We start from the raw sequence: 23,516 nt of genomic DNA, 5'->3' as shown, positions 1-23,516 counted from the left end.
GGGGGGGGGGGGGTGGAGCTTCCATTAGCTTTACGTGCCAAAATCACATATCTAAACAACTAAAGGTTAAATATGTTACTATTGAATAGTACACAATTAAGTGGTAAAAAGCAATAGTAACAAAGAAGAATATATATTTAACTAAGGTAACTATTAAAGGAAAAACTAAAAATATATATGGAGTAATATTTTATGTTAAAAGTAATTTGTGAAGTCAAAGCAATCCTCCAGATGTCAGTTTGCTATAAGGTAAGAAAACACAAAACCAAAAAAAAGTCAAATTTGAATAATAGAGGTGAGATGCACGTAGAAATCTCCTCAAGGCGTCAATCATGTACTAAATTTATGAGAATATATATATGGTAAGAAGACGTGGGGAGCTTAAACTAAGTTATTAGTCTACGAACGTGTAGGCTACCATCTTAATGATAATTTAATTATAGAAACAAAATCACATCTATATATATCTCCATGCACATATTTTGTATATATCTTCTTTCATTTGATTCTTCTAATTCCCTATCTTAATTTTATAGTTTTAGAGAAAGAAAGAAGGATGGGAATATCATCAAAGTTGCAACTTATTTCTGTGTTGTTAGTTGGCCTACTAGCTTTGGAAGCAGTTTCTTATAATTTTGACTATGGAAATGCCATGGACAAAACCTTGCTATTCTTTGAGGCACAAAGGTCTGGAAAATTGCCACCGAATCAACGTGTTAAATGGCGCGGCGATTCAGGCCTCAAGGATGGTTTTCTCCAAGGGGTAAGACTAATTATTCATTTTTTTTGGAACCCCGCTATAACCTCTGTCCTTCGGGTGAGCACTGGATAAACCTCCCACTGTGTAATAACTTGCAAACCACAACCGCACTAGGCAAGCCCTATGCGACAGACTCGACTCAGAAGGCATTGAGGGGGGATCGATCCTGGGTCATCCGTGTGGATAACCACACTCCAAACCAACTGAGACCTAATTATTCATATTATTGTGATTTATAATATAGGTTATATAATTAATCAAAATTATGGTTGATATATCAATGTAGGTGAATTTGGTGGGAGGGTACTATGATGCAGGAGATCATGTAAAATTTGGATTGCCTATGGCATATAGTTTGACAATGTTAGGATGGAGCGTTGTTGACTATAGGAAGGAAATAGCAGATGTTAATCAGATGGGAAATACCTTGGCTGCTATTAAATGGGGTACTGATTACTTCATCAAAGCCCATACTCAACCCAATGTCCTCTGGGCTCAGGTAATTAAATTCTTCTTCTCTACCCCCAACTACATTTAAATTTGTTCCAATAGTTTGGCCACCAGCCTCTTGAATATGCCTAGTAATATTTAATAAATACTCTTTCAAATTTTTCATGTATAACTAGTTTTTTGATACGTGTGTTGCACATATATAATTAATTATGCATATGTGATATATATATCTAAGATCAATCAACGATTGCATCAAAATGTTCTTTCATAATACAAAGATTATTTGAAAAATTATAATTTGTGAAAGTCCCTCGCAAAGAAAAAAAATTGATGTTACAAAAAATATTTGAAAATTATAATTTGTGAAAGTCCCTCGCAAAGAGAAAAAATTGATGCACCATCTAATTTATTCATGAAAAAATGTAAGCTTTCAAAATCATTTATAATCTAATTACTTTTTAGGGGGTGGGGTGGGGGGAACATAGCAATGCATATCTATCAGTTTAATACCATTTTAAAATGAATCATTACTTAACCAAATAATGAGATTTGTTTTCATAAAGCAATAAAATTATATATAGAGGAGCCACTATAAAATGTGCACTAATATAACTTTAAATTTGAAAGGAACAAGTTTCAAAAGACTTGTTTTTAAGGTAGTATGTTAAAAATGAGAGAAATCACAATTGAAAGAAGTTGAAAAAATTCAGAATTCTTGAAAAAGTTACAATCGTTCGATGTGAAAAACTGTCTGCTTGTAATATAATTTATATAACAAAATAAATATAAACATAAATATAGAAAATTAAGTGTTTTTATAGCTTGGAGTAAAATAGTAATTTAACATTTAGTTGGGGAATTATAGTAATTTAACATTCACGGAAATTTTATAAAGTATAAAAATATAAATGTATTAGTTTTGTTGGTGAAAAATTTCAGGTTGGAGATGGTGATTCTGATCACTATTGTTGGGAGAGAGCAGAAGATATGACAACCCCAAGAACTGCTTACAAGCTTGATCCTAGCCACCCTGGTTCTGACCTTGCTGGTGAAGCTGCTGCTGCTTTTGCTGCTGCCTCTCTTGCATTCAAGCCTTATGACTCTTCCTACTCTAATCTCCTTTTGGTCCATGCAAAACAGGTACACCTTAATATATATATAAACAGACACTCTGTCTCTTAATTTCACATTTAATTTATCAAGAGTGTGCAATTGCAGCTATTCTCATTTGCGGATACCTTCAGAGGTTTGTATGATGATTCCATTACAAATGCTCAAGCATTCTACACATCATCTGGTTATTCGGTTAGTCATAATATACTTTTTGTTATCTGCTACTCCCACTCAAGTTCAACTTATAAATTGGCTCACATCAACTTTGTTGTTCATGATGTATTAGGACGAGCTTCTATGGGCTGCTGCATGGCTCTATCGAGCAACTTATGACGAGTACTACTTAAAGTATGTGGTGGACAATGCAGTATCCTTGGGAGGAACTGGATGGGCAGTCAGGGAATTTTCCTGGGACAACAAGTATGCTGGTGTTCAAATTCTTCTGACCAAGGTAATAATTGCAATAGTTGGAGAACAATGTCCTAGTTTTGAAAAAGAAAAAAAACAATTACTTTGTTGCAGTGTGGTTTAGCTAATCAGATAAGGTCTTGCCTTTTTTAATGTGTAGATTCTCTTAGACGGAGCTGGTGGATCATACACTCCAACGTTGAAACAGTACCAGGCTAAAGCAGATTACTTTACCTGTGCTTGTTTGCAGAAAAATGACGGATACAATGTAGCCCTGACTCCTGGTCAGTAAAGTTGGATAGAATTATTCTAAAATTCTGTGTCTATATATTGATTAGTTAGTAAACATAGTTTTTTTCTCTCAATAATGCTTTTCAGGAGGCCTGATCTATGTTCGCGAATGGAATAATCTGCAATACGCTTCATCAGCTGCTTTCCTACTTGCCATGTACTCCGATTATCTTTCTGAGAAAAAAATTGTATTACAATGTCCTGAAGGTCAAGTTCAACCATCAGATGTCCTTTCATTTGCTAAATCACAGGTACGCACATTTCAACTCACAGCCTGAACTATTACTTGAGCATAATTAAACGACTGAGTTCATTTTCACCTTAACCGACTTCATGATATTGAATTCTTCAGGCTGATTACATTCTTGGTAAAAATCCCAAGGCCATTAGCTACTTAGTTGGTTATGGACAAAACTACCCAATCCACGTTCACCACAGAGGTGCCTCCATTGCCCCTATTTCAGTACTACATACTGCTGTTAGTTGTATAGAAGGATTTGAGACTTGGTATCGCCGCCCTCAGGCAAATCCCAATATTATCCACGGTGCCCTTTTGGGAGGTCCAAGCAAAACTGATGACTTCAGTGATGACAGGTCCAATTATGAACAAACTGAACCAACATTATCTGGTTCCGCTCCTCTTATAGGACTCTTCGTCAAGTTGCAGTCCCTCTCAGGCTATCGAGGTAAGCTTTTAAATAAAAAATTCAATCTCTAATCAAGATTTTCAAGAGTGTCCTGTCTTATAGTAAGTAAGTTTTGTCTTTAATATCACCAACACCATACCAGAAGCCTCCAGGTTGGTAACTATACTTTAAAGCATTAGAAAAGCCGAGACGAGGCTTGATTTTTGCTTCACAACTATTGAATACTTACAACAAGTAATGACATTTGTATTCTGCAGCTTCCTATCACCCACAGCCATCAACACCCTACTACAAGGCTCCAGGATCATCAAACTATAAAGCTCCAGGTTTGTACCATTAGCAATTTGACATTGCACTTTCATTTCTCTTCTTATACTTTTTCGTGTCGCCCACAACACAGAAGAATGATAAAACCGAACAAATGAGGAAAATCGAGAACTATAAATCAGAATACCAACAAAAATAAGACTAAAGTCTTTATCATAGCAAGTTCTTTTCATTTTTTGCAGTGATACAATAATTAGAAAATTAAATAGCGACATTTCTTGCAGGTGCACCAGTGACATTCTTGCACTCCATAATTTCTACATGGACAATTGGTCCAACAACTTACTACAAGCATAGAGTGGTGGTGAAGAACACATCTCAAAAGCCAATCACAAATCTTAAGTTAATAATTGAAAACCTTTCAGGATCATTGTGGGGGCTTAGTCCATGCCCAGAGAAGAACATATATGAGCTTCCTCAATGGATTAAAATACTAAAGCCTGGTTCAGAACTCACTTTTGTATATGTTCAAGGAGGTGCTCAAGCCAAGGTTTCAATAAAGAGTTACCACTGATAGAGAGCTGACCAGTTATTGCCCAATTTTCCTGAGGCTCAAGATATTTTTTTTCTTTTTCATGTTTGAACTATTGACATTTGTAACATGGCAATGAAGATGCTTTTTGCAACCATTGTAGTTTGTGAATTGCTATTATTTTTTTCTCTTCTCTTCAACTTGTAAGAAAGAAAATGCGTTTACTTCATTTTCTCGCCATAATGAGATAATTGGTAGCACCTAGAGCTTCAATACAACAACTCACCAAATCATTACATAATAATTATGACCTACCTTTGTAATATATTCTCAAGGGAGTAAAAACACTACGAACCAACCTTTGTGAGATTTGCCTCAAATCTCTACTTAAAACTTGAGCAAAAACAAAAGAGACTAATGCCTTATTACTTTGGCTTTGCAGATGCTTTCAAATACTCTAGCAGTATATTCCATTCATTGTATATATCCCTTTTTCTTCCTAGTACAATTGTGCCTTTCAAGATTCTACCATAATACCATAATACCATAATCTCAAAGGCCTTTACCGCTCAAGGAACAAATACCTATTAAAAAATGTTTGGGAAAATGTACAAGTATCCCCTCAACCTATGCCCGAAATTCCAGAGACACACTTATACTATATACTAAGGTCCTATTACCCCCTGAACTTATTTTATAATTAATTTTCTACCCTTTTTTGGCCTACATGGCACTAGCTTGAAAAAAAAAGTTAACCAGTGTTGGGCCCACAAGATAGTGCCACGTAGGCCGAAAAGGGGTAGAAAATTATTAATAAAATAAATTTAGGGGGTAATAGGACCTTAGTATAGTATAAGTGTGTCTTTGAGGTTTCAGGCATAGGTTGATGGGCTACTTGTGCATTATCCCAAAAATGTTTAGTAAAGTAAAAAGTTACAATATTTCAAACAGAGAATCAGTCAAGGAACTAGAGAACATGACACCTGCTTCCTTAGGAACATGTTCTCTTCGATGAAATTGGACTCTTCATGATGGAAATTACTATGGCTAAGAATAAATCTTGATATGTGTGCATAGAGTCCACCATCAATAGAATTAATGTGGCATATTCTATATATATGAGAGGTGATTTGTAATATCCAAAACTTTCGAGTTAAGATTTGAACCATTCGACTTTTGTCTTGGGTGGTTCTTTGGTTTTTGGAGGACTTATTTATGCTTGGAAGTATCATTTGTCTTTAAGTTAATTAAAGAATGGATAGATCAAGTTTGAAGGGGTTATGCCAAAGGGTGGTGTATGGTAGTAGGTTGCATGTATGGGTAATACATTGAGTCGTGGATGGGTTATGGAGCGAAGGAACTAATGTGCAACATTGGAGGACCCATGTATTTAATATACATGGAAAGTACGGGATGTATCTTAGTCGTAGGTGGAAGGCGAGGCCCATACGAGGGAAGGTACGAACCATCATTTAGTTCTTGCACAAGGTCCAACTTCAAGCAAGTGAATCTCTCAATCTACCAAGAGTTAGAGACACATTCTAACAAATTCCACCACAACCTACATAACAATTTATGCAAAATCAGAGAAGATGATACCACACCCAATGTCTAATTTGGTTCAACAAAAAAATTCAAGGCCTAAAAATTAGTCCTTAACTCTAAGAACTTAGATCACCATAACGAAAAGATGAAGGGACAACTATAAGGGGATCAAACACTAATAGACATGTCATAAAGTAACATACCTGCATTTCATCTTGTGTGCCTAGGAGTTTGCTTCCTAAGTACCATGTGATTTGGTACTCACGCTTTGCTTCTACAATTGTGTAGGTTACGAGCCTGGATCTTCATGATACTCTCTATTCTCTTCTTTTCTAAGGCTTCTATGGATATTTGTGAGATAGACACCTTTCATCGCGACGAACCATCTTACTCCTATTTATGATCTTGTTCTACTTTACAGACAACATCATTTGAGACTTGTGTTTTCTTTCGAATCTATTGTTTTCATCAGATGCTTGTGAACGTGACCATAAGGTTTTGGGTTTTTTTTATTTAGTTGACTTAATTATCCGCATTTATGGCATTTTGAGATTTCAATCTGTTTTACATTTGTATCTTTTCTGATATTTGTGTTTTAGGCTGTGTCTTGGTGGAATAAGACGATTTTCATCACATATATTTTTGGATCGTGAAAAATGCTATTAATGCCCCATATTCATAGCCCCACGTGTATACAAGTCAAGTCTGGTAGAGTTTTGACGATCTGCGGAGAAATCTGTCGCTTATCTTCGAGAGAATCTAGTGACTTTCAGAAAAAATCTTCACTTCTTTAACTTCTATCTTGTGTCCTTGGTCCAATCTGATTCTTATGGCTTCAGTGCATTTTCTCACTTAAATGATGACTTGTACATGGTTCTTCATGGGAGAAGTTAGTGTGTTGTGCATGGCTTGGATGTAGATCTGGTACTTAGGTGAAATTGATAAACCTATGGAAAGGATGCGTGGTCAGGTTCAAAGTGTTTAGCTATTCAAAGGGGTTGAGTAAGATGATGGATCAATGATACATCTTGAGGATATTTTAATGCTGAGATGATAATGGTTTTAGGGACTTCAAGAATGTGTTACCTTTTTTCGGTTTGACAATTAAGAGTGGAATGATTAAAGGAACTACTAGCTAATGAACATTCTAACTTTGGAAACTACAGTTAGTAAAGTTGTCATAACATATATGAGTGTCTTAGCGAATGATGAAAATGATGTTGTGCCAATTGAGGTTAGAATATGATAAGTGATAGATTTATACTCCTCCGGAGCCTATTAACAATTAGTTCCCTCAATGCATAATTATGTCCTATTCTGATAATATATTGATGATTTGCAGCTATGAAGACTAATGGACAATGCAATTATGAATACTTAAAAAAAAGGAAAAAAAACATAGAAAGAAGTATAAACTCCACACTGCTCATCGCCTAACTAAAAGGGTATATCACCCAACTGGTATGACCTCACCCAAAATCACAATTGAAATTGGCAAGGCAGGTCAGTGAACTGAATGAAGAAATGATGACTCACCGAATGTAATGGGTAAACTGAATTACCATCGCCGAAGGTGACAAGACTTGATAAAATTTGAAGGCTTATAAGGCAAAAAAAATTGGTACTCAGCAATTCACTGAACATTAAATGCAGACTAAAAGATCACCGAGTGAGGTTGAAACACCTGAATCCTAGATCAAGAGAAAGGCGAGCAAAGGAGCAAACAACGAACCACAAAATTAACTTGGCGAGCCCACTAACGTTGCCGAAGAGGTCACATAGTGAATTTTGGCCCCAATTTTTGGGAAAGTATAAATAGTCCAAAGGAGACTTTGGGAGAGATACTTTTGCAGAAGAAATTTTTTGAAACTTCTAGAATAGAGTTTTGGAGATCCTAACTTTTTATGCTCTTGAGAAAAATACTCTGAGTTTTGGGTTTTTAACTTTTGCTCTTGAACTTTTCAAATTAGAGTTGAAATCAAAGTGTAACACCTCATAGCCAAAACAGACCAAAAATTAGTTTTTTCAGAAAAATCTGCAGGTGCTACCAACGGTGGCATCGACGGACCGTAGCCTGAACCACGGTCCGTCCTGCACAACCGTCGATGGAATCAGCAACTCCCAAAAATTTCAGCCTAGAAAAATTTGTTAAACCTTGGACGACGGACGGACTTACGGTTCGTAGGTCAAATGACGGTCCGTAGTCCCTGACGGTCGATCAAGACTCCCTTCAACCACTCTCTGACAAGAGCTATGGATGACCAGCATGGTTCGTAGGTGGAAAATTTGCAGCCATTTAAGGGAAAATGCAGTTGGGTCAACTTAAAATGATCATAAATCTTAGCACAAAATGAATTAGGTCTCCCATGACCTACCCACAGATAGATAATTAAATTATCTTTCCATAGACACCTACCTTGCTAAAATGAAACCTCCGAGTAAAAAGGTATGCCCACTTTAGTAAAGGCCTGTCGAACAGGCCCTCACGACGGACCCAACGATGGGGCATCGGGCGCACGACGGACCGTCAGTCTTGGTCGTCGTGAGGCCCGACAACAACCTTCCTAGGGGTCTTTTTGACCTTTCCCACTCCGTTTAAACCCTAAGTTACATCTTTTTTACCCTAAATCATGATATTTTAGTCAGTTTAAGCCCAGAAACATAATTAAAACATATCCAAGTCAAATCATTAAATCAAAACATAGAAAATTAGAAGCAAGTGAGGAGAAAAAAACTCAAGAACCCTAGTTCAAGAACGCCACAAGCTCCAGTAGTTCTAGCCTCGAAACTTAAGTATTTTTATGTGGATTTCATCACCAGGTATATGGGATTTCACTAGTGGGTTCCTTTCACCCATTGGGTCCCTAGTTTTCAGTCAATTCTTGAATCTTTATCATGATTAAACCTAGGGTTTCTAGAACGTTGATATAACTTCATGAATTTATTAAATATATGTTCCAAATCAAATTATCATGTTATTACTCAGATTATCGCATGAATTTCAGTACTCTACCTTTGTATTTCTTTAGTTCTTGAATTACACATGCTAGGTCATATATTTTAGACACTTCAGATATACATGCCTCAGTTATAAATGCATAATTAACAGATTAATTGTTGCATTCTCAGTTTGCATGTTCAGTTTTGAGCTATCCAGTATTTACAGAAATTCAGATATAATCATTTAATTTACATAATTCATTGGGAGTAGCATAATACCGAGTTGGACTAGGGTTTAGCGTACCCAATAGTCCCAGAACTACTAGCCAAGTAGGTTGTAAGTCCCCTCTGTGGGAAATCAGTTTAGTGATCACGCCAGCACGCCTTTATACCTTTGGCAGGGTATATTGGGTCTTCTTGATAGGGCTTATACATCGGACTCCACATTTAGCTCATGTGGTTTTATTATCGGTTATTAGTAGCTCCCACATTTCAGTCAGACTCTCTGCATTGACCATTTATCAGTATATTCAGTATTTAGTTTCAGCATGTTATAAATTGGTCATTGCATCCAGTTAGCTCAGAAATCAACACATCACGTTCAGAGTAATAACTTGTTTTTGTGCTTGTTCAGTTATGTTTTATTTCATCTTTACTCTATCCTACATGCTCAGTACCTTTCAAGTACTGATGCATACGTGTGCTACATCTTCTCGTGATGTTTATTTAGGTTCTTAGCATCCAGATCACGCATAGATCGATTTCCCAATCTCCAGTTTAGCAGATTCAGTGGTGAGTCCTCATTCTCCGAGGACAACAGTCATGAGTTTCATTTCAGTCTTTATTCATTTAGTTTCAGTTTTTTCTAGATTTAGGTGGGGCTTGTCCCAGTATTTCTAGTCTAGTTTAGAGGCTATTTCTCAGACATAGTTAGATTCAGCTTAGTGTTGAGTTAATATATTTTTTTGTATTAAACTCATTGTTTTCAAATATCTCAGTTATAGAATATGGGTATTCCCCATCTTTTCATTTTAAGTATGATTTAGCTTTCGCAACAGTTTATTGTCTTTAGTATGCTCATGATAATGCTAGCAGGGTTAGCTTGGGATTACTTGTGGTCGTAAATTCCATGTCTGCGTCTCGGGGGTAGCTCGGGGCGTGAAAAAACTTGGTATCAGAGAACTAGGTTCAAGAGTCCTAGGATGTCTGAAAAAGCCGCACTAAGTAGAGTCCTTTTCATGGGTGTGAAGTGCACCACATCTAATGAGAGGGAGGCTATGAAGTGTTTTAGGAAAAACTTCACCTTCTTGTTACACTTATCGTGCGTAAAATATGATCTAATTCCATTCTAACTCGACGTTGAGCGCATAAGATCATGCCTTCTCGTAGAGCTTAGGCATGGAATGCTAATGCACGTAATGCTAACACAGTTCCTCTAATACCAGATAAGGAAGTTCAAATTCAGAATTTCAGAAAGCCAATTCAGCTTTTGGTCACGAGTATGACCAACCAGAACAATCAACAGGTTCTAGTTCCCACTAATAGAATGATCGATCAATGGAAGCTAGAGTTTGTGATTTTGTTAGGATGAATTTATCTATGTTTTTAGGGTCGCATGTTGGTAAGGTTCCACAGAAGTTCATTGATAAAGTCAAGAAAATATTTTATGTGATGTCAGTAACTGGTAGTGATAGGTGAGATTGGCATCTTACAAACTCAAGGATGTGACTCACATATGGTTCACTCAGTGGAAAGACAACAAAGATGACTTTGCCTTTTGTAACTCAGTATAGCAGTCCAATTCAATGTCATTCCAGAAACTCTCTCAGAACTTTTCTCAATCTCTACTCCAGTCGTTGACCCAGCTAGGCTAGACGGGTATACAAAAATTGACCTGTCACAATCTCTCAGAAAGTCACCTCAGCAAATCTAGTAAAGTTAGAAATAGTAGACTTCGATGTCATTCTAGGCATGGATTGGTTACACTCATGTTATGCCTCAGTCGATTGTAGAACTAGGATTGTTTGTTTTCAGTTTCCAGACGAACCAATCTTAGAATGGGAGGGTAGTAGCCTAGCTCCTATGGGTCAATTTATTTCTTACCTTAAGGCCAGAAAGATGACATCTAAGGATTATCTCTATCATCTATTTCGGGTTAAGGATTCTAGACTTGAAACCCCATCTCTTGAGTCAGTTCGGTAGTTTGTGAATTTCCATAAGTATTTCCAAAAAATCTTCTCGGGGTTCCTCCCGAAAGGGAAATCGACTTTGGAATTGATCTCCTTCCAGATACCCAACCTATTTCTATTCCTCCTTACAGAATGGATCCAGCAGAGCTTAAGGAATTGAAAGAGCAGTTGAAACACCTTCTAGATAAGGGTTTCATCAGACCTAGTATTTCACCATGGGGTGCACCAGTATTGTTCGTAAAGAAGAAAGATGAATCTCTCAGAATGTGTATTGACTATAGACAGTTGAACAAGGTCACAATCAAGAATAAATATCCCATCCCCATGATTGATGACTTGTTTGACCAACTTTAGGGTGCTAGTCATTTCTCAAAGATAGACCTCAGATCGGGTTATCATCAGCTCAGAGTTGGAGATAGTGACATTCCAAAAACAACCTTTAGATTTCGGTATGGTCATTATGAATTTGTAGTTATGTCGTTTGGACTAACCAATGCTCCTGCAACTTTCATGGATTTGATGAACAGAGTGTTCAAACATTACTTAGACTTGTTCGTTATCGTCTTCATTGATGATATCCTCATTTACTCTAGGAGTGAGGAAGAACATGAAAGTCATTTGATAGTTGTTCTGCAGACTCTCAAAGATCGCTTTATTCGCTAAGTTTAGTAAATGTGAGTTTTGGTTGCAATCCGTTGATTTCCTTGGTCACATTGTATCTAGCGAAGGGATCCACGTAGATTCACAAAAGATAGAAGCAGTGAAACAATGGCCCAGACCTACCTCTGCTACAGATATCAAAAGTTTCTTAGCTCTAGCAGGTTATTACAGAAGGTTCGTGGAAGGATTTTCATCCATAGCCTCACCATTGACTAGGTAGACTCAGAAGATGGTCAAGTTCCAATGGTGAGATGATTGTGAGAAAAACTTTACAGAATTGAAAACTAGATTGACTACAGCTCCTGTCTTGACTCTACTAGAGGGTTCAGATAGTTATGTGATCTATTTCAATGCATCCAGAGTTAGCCTTGGTTGTGTGTTGATGCAAAGAGATAAGGTTATATCTTATGCCTCTAGAAAGATTAAGGTGCATGAGAAGAACTATCCAACTCATGACCTCGAGCTTGCAGCAGTGGTGTTTGCTCTCAAGATAAGGAGACACTACTTGTATGGTGTTCATGTAGATGTGTTCACCTATCATAAGAGCCTTCAGTATGTGATCACCCAGAAAGAGTTGAATCTTTGCCAGAGGAGATGGCTTGAGTTCCTTAAGGATTATGATGTGAGTGTGCATTATCATCTTTGAAAGGTGAATGCAGTGGCCGATGCTCTTAGTAAATTATCTATGGGTAGTGTAGCCCATGTCGAGGAAAAAAAGAAAGGATCTAGTGAAGGATGTTCACAGGCTTGCTCGCTTAGGAGTTCGCCTTATGAGCATATTAGACAACGGTGTAACAGTTCAGAATGGGGAAGAATCATCTTTGGTAGTGGAGGTTAAGGAAAAGCAAGAGAGTGATTTGATCTTGCTTGAACTAAAGGGTGCAGTCAACAATCAGAGAGTGGAGGTTTTCTCCCAAGGGGGATATGGTGTACTTCGCTACCAAGGTAGATTGTGTGTTCCTGATGTGGGAGAGTTGAGGCAGCATATTCATGCAGAAGCTCATAACTCTAGGTATTCTATTCATCCAGGTGCCACTAAGATGTACCGCGATCTGCAGGAAGTCTATTGGTGGAATGACATAAAGAGGGATATAGAAGACTTTGTGAGTAAGTGCCCAATTGCCAGCAAGTCAAGGTAGAACATCAAAAACCAGGAGGTATGACTCAAGAGATCGATATTCCTACTTGAAAGTGGGATGTGATCAATATGGATTTCATCACAGGGTTACCTCGTACTCGCAGACAACATGACTCAATTTGGGTGATAGTTGATAGGATGACTAAGTCTTCTCGCTTTTTGGCCGTCAAGACTACATATTCGGCAGAGGACTATGCCAAGCTTTACCTTACTGAAATTTTTAAGTTGCATGGGGTTCCTTTGTCTATCATCTCATTTCTGGAAGTCATTTCAAAAAAGGTCTTGGTACTCAAGTTAACATTAGTACAACATTTCATCCACAGGCGGATGGGCAGGCAGAGTGTACCATTAAGACCTTAGAGGATATGTTTAGAGCTTGTGTGATTTCAAAGGTAGTTGGGATGATCACCTTGCTCTTATTGAGTTTGCCTACAATAATAGCTACCATTCCAGCATTCAGATAGCTCCTTATGAGGCTTTATATGGGGGTAGATATAGATCTCCTGTTGGTTGGTTTGAAGTAGGTGAAGCAGCTTTGATAGGTCCATATTCATCCTTTATCCTATGGAGAAAGTGCAACTCATTGGAGATAGACTTAAGACAGCCCAAAGTCGTCACAAATCTTATGCATATGTAAGGAGAAGGGAATTAGACATCCATGTTGATGATTGAGTTTATCTGAAAGTCTCACCTATGAAAGGGGTGATGTGATTTGGAAAGAAAGGGAAGCTCAGTCCTTGATACGTAGGCCCTTACAAGATCTTGAAAAGGATTGGCAAGGTGGCATATGAGTTAGAGTTGCCAGCAAAATTAGCAGCAGTGCATCCGGTCTTCCACATAGCACTCTTGAAGAAGTGCGTGGGTGACCCAGCCTCTATAGTTCCATTAGAGAGTGTGGCGGTGAAAGATAGTCTCTCTTATGAGGATGTACCAGTTGAGATTCTTGACCGTCAGGTTAGAAGGTTGAGAAACAAAGAAGTTGCTTCAGTCAAGGTTTTGTGGAGGAGTCAACTTGTAGAAGGAGCTACTAGGGAAGCAGAAGCAGCCATGAAAGCCAAGTATCCTTACCTTTTTCCTTCTGATTCCACTCCAACTTGAGGTAATAGTTCCTCTTCAGTTTTAAAGTCATTCATGCGTAAATTCAGTTTTTGAATCATGTTCCCTCAGTTTGTACTTTCATTTTTAGCGTAATTGCATGTACTCAGAACTCAATTCAGTCAGAACTCAGTTCTCAGTGTTTAGTAGTGGGGTTTGCATCTCTCTCCCACTATTTCAGCTAGTTTAGTCTTCATCCGAGGACGAATGTTCCCAAGGGTGAGATAATGTAACACCCCGTAGTCAAAACATACCAAAAATTAGTTTTTCAGAAAAAATCTGCAGGTGCTACCAACGGTGGCATCGACGGACCATATATTGAACCACAGTCCGTCCTGCACAATGGTCGATGGGATCGGAAACTCGCAAAAACTTAAGCCTAGAAAAATCGGTTAAGTCTTGGACGACAGACGGACTTACGGTCCGTAGGTCAAACGACGGTCTGTAGTCCATGACCGTCGATCAAGACTCCCCTTCAAGCACTCTCTGACAAGAGCCATGGATGACCAGCATGGTTCGTAGGTAGACCTACGGTCCGTAGGTGGAAAATTTGCAGCCAGTTAAGGGGACATGCAATTGGGTCAAATTAAAATGATCATAACTCTAAGCACAAAATGTTAGGTCTTCCATGGCCTATCCAGAGATAGATAATTGAATTATATTTCCATAGACACCGACCTTGCTAAAATCAGACCTCCGAGTAAAAAGTTATGCCCATTTTAGTAAAGGCCTGTCGAACATGCCCTCACGACGGACCAAACGACGGGGCGTCGAGCGCACGACGGACCGTCAGTCCTGGCGACCGTGAGGCCTGACAACAACCTTCCTAGGCGTATTTTTGACCTTTACCATTGTGTTTAAACCCTAATTTACGTCATTTTGACCCTAAATCATGATATTTTAGTTAGTTTAAGCCTAGAAACATAATTAAAACGTATCCAAGTCAAATCATTAAATCAAAACTTAGAAAATTAGAAGCAAGTGAGGAGAAAAAGCTCAAGAACCCTAGTTCAAAAACGCCACAAGCTCCAGCAGTTCCAGCCTCAAAACCTAAGTATTTTTACGTGGATTTCATCACCAGGCATGTGGGATTTCACTAGTGGGTTCCTTTCACCCATTGGGTCCCTAGTTTTCAGTCAATTCTTGATTCTCTTATCATGATTAAACCTAGGGTTTCTAGAACCTTGATATAACTTCATGAATTTATTAAATATATGTTTCAAATCATATTATCATGTTATTACTCAGATTATCGCATGAATTTCAGTACTCTAGCTTTGTATTTCTTTAGTTCTTGAATTACACATGGTAGGTCATATATTTTAGACACTTCAGATATACATGCCTCAGTTATAAATGCATAATTACCAGATTAATTGTTGCATTCTCAATTTTCATGTTCAGTTTTGAGCTATCCAGTATTTATAGAAATTCAGATATAATCAGTTAATTTACATAATTCATTGGGAGTAGCATAATACCGAGTTGGACTAGGGTTTAGCGTACCCAATATTCCCAGAACTACTAGCCAAGTAGGTTGTAAGTCCCCTCTGTGGGAAATCAGTTTACTGATCACTCTAGCACGCCTTTATACCTTTGGCAGGGTATATTGGGTCCTCTTGATAGGGCGTATACATCGGACTCCACATTTAGCTCATGTGGTTTTATTATCGGTTATTAGTAGCTCCCACATTTCAGTCAGACTCTCTTCATTGACCATTTATCAGTATATTCAGTATTCAGCATGTTATAAATTGGTCATTGCATCCTGTTAGCTCAGAAATCAGCACATCACGTTCAGATTATTAACTTGTTTTTGTGCTTGTTCAGTTATGTTTTATTTCATCTTTACTCTATCCTACATGCTCAGTACCTTTCAAGTACTGACGCACACGTATGCGACATCTTCTCGTGATGTTTGTTCAGGTTCTTAGCATCCAGATCATGCATAGATCAATTTCCCGATCTCCAGTTTAGCAGATTCAGTGGTGAGTCCTCATTCTCCGAGGACAACAGTCACGAGTTTCATTTCAGTCTTTATTCATTTAGTTTCAGTTTTTGCTAGATTTAGGTGGGGCTTGTCCCTGTATTTCTAGTCTAGTTTAGAGGCTATTTCTCAGACATAGTTAGATTCAGCTTAGTGTTGAGTTAATATTTTTTTTTGTATTAAACTTATTGTTTTCAAATATCTCAGTTATAGAATATGGATATTCCCCATCTTTTCATTTTAAGTATGATTTATCTTTCGCAACAATTTATTATCTTTAGTATGCTCATGATTATGCCAGCAGGGTAAGCTTGGGATCACTTGTGGTCGTAAATTCCGTGTCCGCGTCTCGGGGGTAGCTCGGGGCGTGAAAAAACTTGGTATCAGAGAACTAGGTTCAAGAGTCCTAGGATGTCTGAAAAAGCCGCACTAAGTAGAGTCCTTTTCATGGGTGTGAAGTGCACCACATCTAATGAGAGAGAGGCTATGAAGTGTTTTAGGAAAAACTTCACCTTCTTGTTACTCTTATCGTGCGTAAAATATGATCTAATTCCATTCTAAATCGATGTTGAGCGTTTAAGATCATGCCTTCTCGTAGAGCTTAGGCATGGAATGCTGCACGTAATGCTAACACAGTTCCTCTAATACCAGATAAGGAAGTTCAAATTCAGAATTTCAGAAAGCCAATTCAGCTTTTGGTCAAGAGTATGACCAACCAGAACAATCAGCAGGTTCTAGTTCCTACTAATAGAATTGATCGATCAATGGAAGCCAGAGTTTGTGATTTTGTTAGGATGAATCCGTCTAAGTTTTTAGGGTCACATGTTTGTAAGGACCCACAGAAGTTCATTGATAAAGTTAAGAAAATATTTTATGTGATGTTAGTAACTGGTAGTGATAGGTGAGATTGGCATCCTACAAACTCAAAGATGTGACTCACATATGGTTCACTCAGTGGAAAGACAACAAAGATGACTTTGCCTTTTGTAACTCAGTATAGCAGTCCAATTCAATGTCATTCCAGAAACTCTCTCAGAACTTCTGTCAGTCTCTACTCCAGTCGTTGACCCAGCTAGAGCTAGACGGGTATACAAAAATTGCCCTGTCACAATCTCTCAAAAAGTCACCTCAGCAAATCTAGTAGAGTTAGAAATAGTAGACTTTGATGTCATTCTAAGCATGGATTGGTTACACTCACGTTATGCCTCAGTCGATTGTAGAACTAGGATTGTTTGTTTTCAGTTTCCAGATGAACCAATCTTAGAGTTGAAGGGTAGTAGCTAGCGCCTATGGGTCAATTTATTTCTTACCTTAAGGACAGAAAAATAATATCTAAGGATTTTCTCTATCATCTAGTTCGGGTTAAGGATTCTAGACTTGAAACCCCATCTCTTGAGTCAGTTCCAGTAGTCTGTTATTTCCAGAAGTATTTCCAAAAGATCTTCTCGGGGTTCCTCCCGAAAGGGAAATCGACTTTGGAATTGATCTCCTTCCAGATACCCAGCCTATTTCTATTCCTCCTTACATAATGGACCCAGCAGAGCTTAAGGAATTGAAAGAGCAGTTGAAAGACCTTCTGGATAAGGGTTTCATCAGACCTAGTATTTCACCATGGGGTGCACCAGTATTGTTCGTAAAGAAGAAAGATGGTTCTCTCAGAATGTGCATTGACTATAGACAGTTGAACAAGGTCACAATCAAAAATAAATATCCCATCCCCATGATTGATGACTTGTTTGACCAACTTCAAGGTGCTAGTCATTTCTCAAAGATAGACCTCAGATCGGGTTATCATCAGCTCAGAGTCGGAGATAGTGACATTCCAAAACAACCTTCAGAACTCGGTATGGTCATTATGAATTTGTAGTTATGTCGTTTGGACTAACCAATGCTCCTGCAACTTTCATGGATTTGATGAACAGAGTGTTCAAACAGTACTTAGACTTGTTCATTATCATCTGCATTGATGATATCCTCATTTACTCTAGGAGTGAAGAAGAACATGCAAGTCATTTGAGTGTTGTTCTGCAGACTCTCAAAGATCGCTAGTTATTCGCTAAGTTTAGTAAATTTGAGTTTTGGTTGCAATCCGTTGCTTTCCTTGGTCACATTGTATCTAGCGAAGGGATCCACGTAGATTCACAAAAGATAGAAGCAGTGAAACAATGGCCCAGACCTACCTCTGCTACAGATATCAAAAGTTTCTTAGCTCTAGCAGGTTATTACAGAAGGTTCGTGGAAGGATTTTCATCCATAGCCTCACCATTGACTAGGTAGACTCAGAAGATGGTCAAGTTCCAATGGTGAGATGATTGTGAGAAAAGCTTCACAAAATTGAAAACTAGATTGACTACAGCTCCTGTCTTGACTCTACCAGAGGGTTCAGATGGTTATGTGATCTATTTCGATGCATCCAGAGTTAGCCTTGGTTGTCTGTTGATGCAAAGAGATAAGGTTATATCTTATGCCTCTAGAAAGATTAAGGTGCATGAGAAGAACTATCCAACTGATGACCTCGAGCTTGTAGCAGTGGTGTTTGCACTCAAGATATGGAGACACTACTTGTATGGTGTTCATGTAGATGTGTTCACCTATCATAAGAGCCTTCAGTATGTGTTCACCCAGAAAGAGTTGAATCTTTGCCAGAGGAGATGGCTTGAGTTCCTTAAGAATTATGATGTGAGTGTGCATTATCATCCTGGAAAGGCGAATGCAGTGGCCGATGCTCTTAGTAGATTATCTATGGGTAGTGTAGCCCATGTAGAGGAAAAAAAAGAAAGGATCTAGTGAAGGATGTTCACAGGCTTGCTCGCTTGGGAGTTCGCCTTATGAGCATATTAGATAACGGTGTAATAGTTCAGAATAGGGCAGAATCATCTTTGGTAGTGGAGGTTAAGGAAAAGCAAGAGAGTGATTTGATCTTGCTTGAACTAAAGGGTGCAGTCAACAATCAGAGAGTGGAGGTTTTCTCCAAAGGGGGATATGGTGTATTTCGTTACCAAGGTAGATTACGTGTTCCTGATGTGGGAGTGTTGAGGCAGCATATTCTTGCAGAAGATCATAACTCTAGGTATTCTATTCATCCAGGTGCCACTAAGATGTATCGCGATCTGCAGGAAGTCTATTGGTGGAATGACATGAAGAGGGATATAGCATACTTTGTGAGTAAGTGCCCAATTGCCAGCAAGTCAAGGTAGAACATAAAAAACCAGGAGGTATGACTCAAGAGAGCGATATTCCTACTTGGAAGAGGGATGTGATCAATATGGATTTCATCACAGGGTTACCTCGTACTCGCAGACGGCATGACTCAATTTGGGTGATAGTTGATAGGATGACTAAGTCTTCTCGCTTTTTGGCAGTCAAAACTACATATTCGGCAGAGGACTATGCCAAGCTTTACCTTACTGAAATTGTGAAGTTACATGGGGTTCCTTTGTCCATCATCTCAGATAGAGGTCCTTAGTGTACCTCTCATTTCTAGAAGTCATTTCAAAAAAGGTCTTGGTACTCAAGTTAACCTTAGTACAACATTTCATCCACAGACGGATGGGCAGGCAGAGCGTACCATTCAGAACTTAGAGGATATGTTGAGAGCTTGTGTGATTGATTTCAAAGGTAGTTGGGATGATCACCTTGCTCTTATTGAGTTTGCCTACAATAATAGCTACCATTCCAGCATTCAGATAGCCCCTTATGAGGCTTTATATGGGCGTAGATATAGATCTCCTGTTGGTTGGTTTGAAGTAGGTGAAGCAACTTTGATAGGGCCATATTCAGTCCTTTATCCTATGAATAAAGTGCAACTCATAAGAGATAGACTTAAGACAGCCCCATGTCGTCACAAATCTTATGCAGATGTAAGGAGAAGGAAATTAGAAATCCAAGTTGATGATTGAGTTTTTCTAAAAGTCTCACCTATGAAAGGGGTGATGTGATTTGGAAAGAAAGGGAAGCTCAGTCCTTGATATGTAGGCCCTTACAAGATCTTGAAAAGGATTGGCAAGGTGGCATATGAGTTAGAGTTGCCTGCAAAATTAGCAGCAGTGCATCCGGTCTTCCACATCTCACTCTTGAAGAAGTGCGTGGGTGACCCAGCCTCTATAGTTCCATTAGAGAGTGTGGCGGTGAAAGATAGTCTTTCTTATGAGGATGTACCAGTTGAGATTCTTGACTGTCAGGTTAGAAGGTTGAGAAACAAAGAAGTTGCTTCAGTCAAGGTTTTGTGGATGAGTCAATACGTAGAGGGAGCTACTTGGGAAGCAGAAGCAGCCATGAAAGCCAAGTATCCTTACCTTTTTCCTTCCGATTCCACTCCAACTTGAGGTAATAGTTCCTCTTCAGTTTTACAGTCATTCATGCGTAAATTCAGTTTTTGAATCATGTTCCCTCAGTTTGTACTTTCATTTTTAGCGTAATTGAATGTACTAAGAACTCAATTTAGTCAAAACTCAGTTCTCAGTGTTTAGTAGTGAGGTTTGCATCTCTCTCCCTCTATTTCAGCTAGTTTAGTCTTCATTCGAGGATGAATGTTCCCAAGGGGGAGATAATGTAACACCGCGTAGCCAAAAAAAAAACTAAAAATTAGTTCTCAGAAAAATCTGCAGGTGCTACCAACGGTGGCATCGACATACCGTAGCCTGAACCACTGTCCTTCCTGCACAACCGTCGATGGGATTAGAAACTCCTAAAAATTTCAGCCTAAAAAAATTGGTTAAGTCTTGGACGATGGACGGACTTACGGATCGTAGATAAAACGACGGTCCGTAGTCCGTGACCGTCGATCAAGACTCCCTTCAACAACTCTATGACAAGAGCTATGGATGACCAACATGGTTCGTAGGTGGACCTACGGTCCGTAGGTGGAAAATTTGTAGCCAGTTAAGGGAAAATGCAGTTGAGTCAACTTAAAATGATCATAACACTTAGCTAAAAATGAATTAGGTCTTACATGACCTACCCACAGATAGATAATTGAATTATCTTTCCATAGCCACCCACCTTGCTAAAATCAGACCTCCGAGTAAAACGTTACGCCCATTTTAGTAAAGGCCTGTCGAACAGGCCCTCACGACCAGCCCAACGACGGGGCGTCGGGCGCACGACAAACCGTCAGTCCTGGCCGTCGTGAGGCCCGACAGCAACCTTCCTAGGGGTCTTTTTGACCTTTTCCACTCCGTTTAAACTCTAAGTTACGTCGTTTTGACCCTAAATCATCTTATTTTAGTCAGTTTAAGCCTAGAAACATAATTAAAACATAACCAAGTCAAATCATTAAATCAAAACTTAAAAAATTAGAAGCAAGAGAGGAGAAAAAAGCTCAAGAACCCTAGTTGAAGAACGCCACAAGCTCCAACAGTTATAGCCCCAAAACTTAAGTATTTTCCCGTGGATTTCATCACTAGGTATGTGGGATTTACTAGTGGGTTTCTTTTACCCATTGGGTCCCTACTTTTCAGTCAGTTCTCTATTCTCTTATCATGATCAAACCTAGGGTTTCAAGAACTTTGATATAACTTCATGTATTTATTAAATATATGTTCCGAATCAGATTATCATGTTATTACTCAGATTATCGCATGAATTTCAGAACCCTAGATTTGTATTTCTTTAGTTCTCGAATTACACATGGTAGGTCATATATTTCAGACACTTTAGATATACATGCCTCAGTTATAAATGTATAATTACCAGATTAATTGTTGCACTCTCAGTTTGCATGTTCAGTTTTGAGCTATCCAATATTTACAAAAATTCAGATATAATCAGTTAATTTACAGAATTCATTAGGAGTAGCATAATACCAAGTTGGACTAGGGTTTAGCGTACTAAATAATCCCAGAACTACTAGCCAAGTAGGTTGTAAGTCCCCTCTGTGGGCAATTAGTTTAGTGATCATGCCAACATGCCGTTATACCTTTGGCAGGGTATATTGGGTCCTCTTGATGGGGCGTATACATCGGACTCCACATTTAGCTCATGTGGTTTTATTATCGGTTATTAGTAGCTCCCATAGTTCAGTCAGACTCTCTGCATTGACCATTTATCAGTATATTTAGCATTTAGTTTCATTATGTTATAAATTGATCATTGCATCCTGTTAGCTCAGAAATCAGCATATCACGTTCAGATTGTTATACTTGTTTTTGTGCTTGTTCAATTATGTTTTATTTCAGCTTTACTCTATCCTACATGCTCAGTACCTTTCATGTACTGACGTATACGTGTGCTACATCTTCTCATGATGTAGGTTCAGGTTCTTAGCATCCAGATCACGCATAGATCGATTTCCCGATCTCCAGTTCAGCAGATTCAGTGGGTGAGTCCTCATTCTCCGAGGACAACAGTCATGAGTTTCATTTTAGTCTTTAGTAATATAATTTCAGTTTTTGCAAGATTTAGCTGGAGCTTGTTTCAGTATTTCTAGTCTAGTTTAGAGGCTATTTTCAGACATAGTTAGATTCAGCTTAGTATTGAGTTGATATTTCTTTTGTATTAAACTCATTGTTTTCAAATATCTCAATTATAGAATATGGGTATTCCCCACATTTTCATTTTAAGTATGATTTAGCTTCCGCAACAGTTTATTATCTTTAGTATGCTCATGATTATGCGAGCAGGGTTAGCTTGGGATCAGTTGTGTTCCTAGGTTCTGTGTCCGCGTCTCAGGGGTAGCTCGGGGCGTGATACAAAGTGAGTGTTGATTATAATTGCTTAATTTATTCACCTCCATCGCTTTTTTTTGATAGATATAATTTATTTACTTTTTGTGATGGGTGTCTTAAACCCCAACTGCAAGGGTACAATTATGGGGTTAGGTGTTGATTTAGTGTAGTGATAATTGATTTTTTCTCTGTTTTATTATTGTTCTTTAATGGGGTTAATCCATGGGTTAAGGTTGAAAACTTAATTTTAGTTTAGATATTTAATTAATGCTCACAAGAGATTGACTAAAGTGGGTAATTAGTCTAATAATTGCAATTTAGGTTTGATATCTACGATTTTCTTGAAGAAGAAATTATGGGTCAAATATATTTTCTCAAATCTGCTCGAAAGAGAGATTTTGTAAGGTAGTGGGTTGATTTGTAAATCACATCAATGAGACTGACAGAAGATTTTATGAATTGGAACTATGAGATCCACAGAAGATTAGTTTCATTTAAGACGACCCAACTTATCCATGATTGTCCAATACTATTTAGCAACAGAATTACCTCTATGTGACATCAATTCTACTCCCTACACCCCTAGATTGCTTTCTAACTGATTGTTTTTCCAAAGATTTAGTTTAATTGTAAGTCTCGATATCAAAATATTTTTCGTGGATTTGGTAGAAACAGTAACCTATATTTCTTACTTGCTTCAAATGAATTGATTTACAACCTTAAATTCTTGATACAATTCCTTGCATTATATCAGTCCAAGTGGGATTCTACCTTGAGTCTTAATTTGGTGTTCTTATTGACAATGATAATTTATTCTCTTAATTTT

The 23,516-nt window shown here is 38.2% G+C and overlaps 1 protein-coding gene across 1 annotated transcript; it reads left to right on the top strand.

Annotated features, from left to right (window-relative positions):
* Positions 1–520: 520 nt before the first annotated feature.
* LOC107009551 (endoglucanase 5) lies at positions 521–4,731 on the top strand. The gene is made up of 10 exons (XM_015208895.2): positions 521–763; positions 1,047–1,259; positions 2,153–2,353; positions 2,432–2,518; positions 2,613–2,777; positions 2,895–3,018; positions 3,113–3,276; positions 3,378–3,711; positions 3,930–3,998; positions 4,224–4,731. The coding sequence occupies exons 1-10, from the start codon at positions 557–559 to the stop codon at positions 4,511–4,513; spliced, it is 1,854 nt and encodes a 617-aa protein (XP_015064381.1). The 5' UTR covers positions 521–556; the 3' UTR covers positions 4,514–4,731.
* The last annotated feature ends 18,785 nt before the right edge of the window (positions 4,732–23,516 follow it).

The sequence above is a fragment of the Solanum pennellii genome, chromosome 2, assembly GCF_001406875.1.
Source record: "Solanum pennellii chromosome 2, SPENNV200".
NCBI classification, from domain to species: domain Eukaryota; kingdom Viridiplantae; phylum Streptophyta; class Magnoliopsida; order Solanales; family Solanaceae; genus Solanum; species Solanum pennellii.
This window is presented reverse-complemented; position numbering and strand designations above follow the sequence as displayed.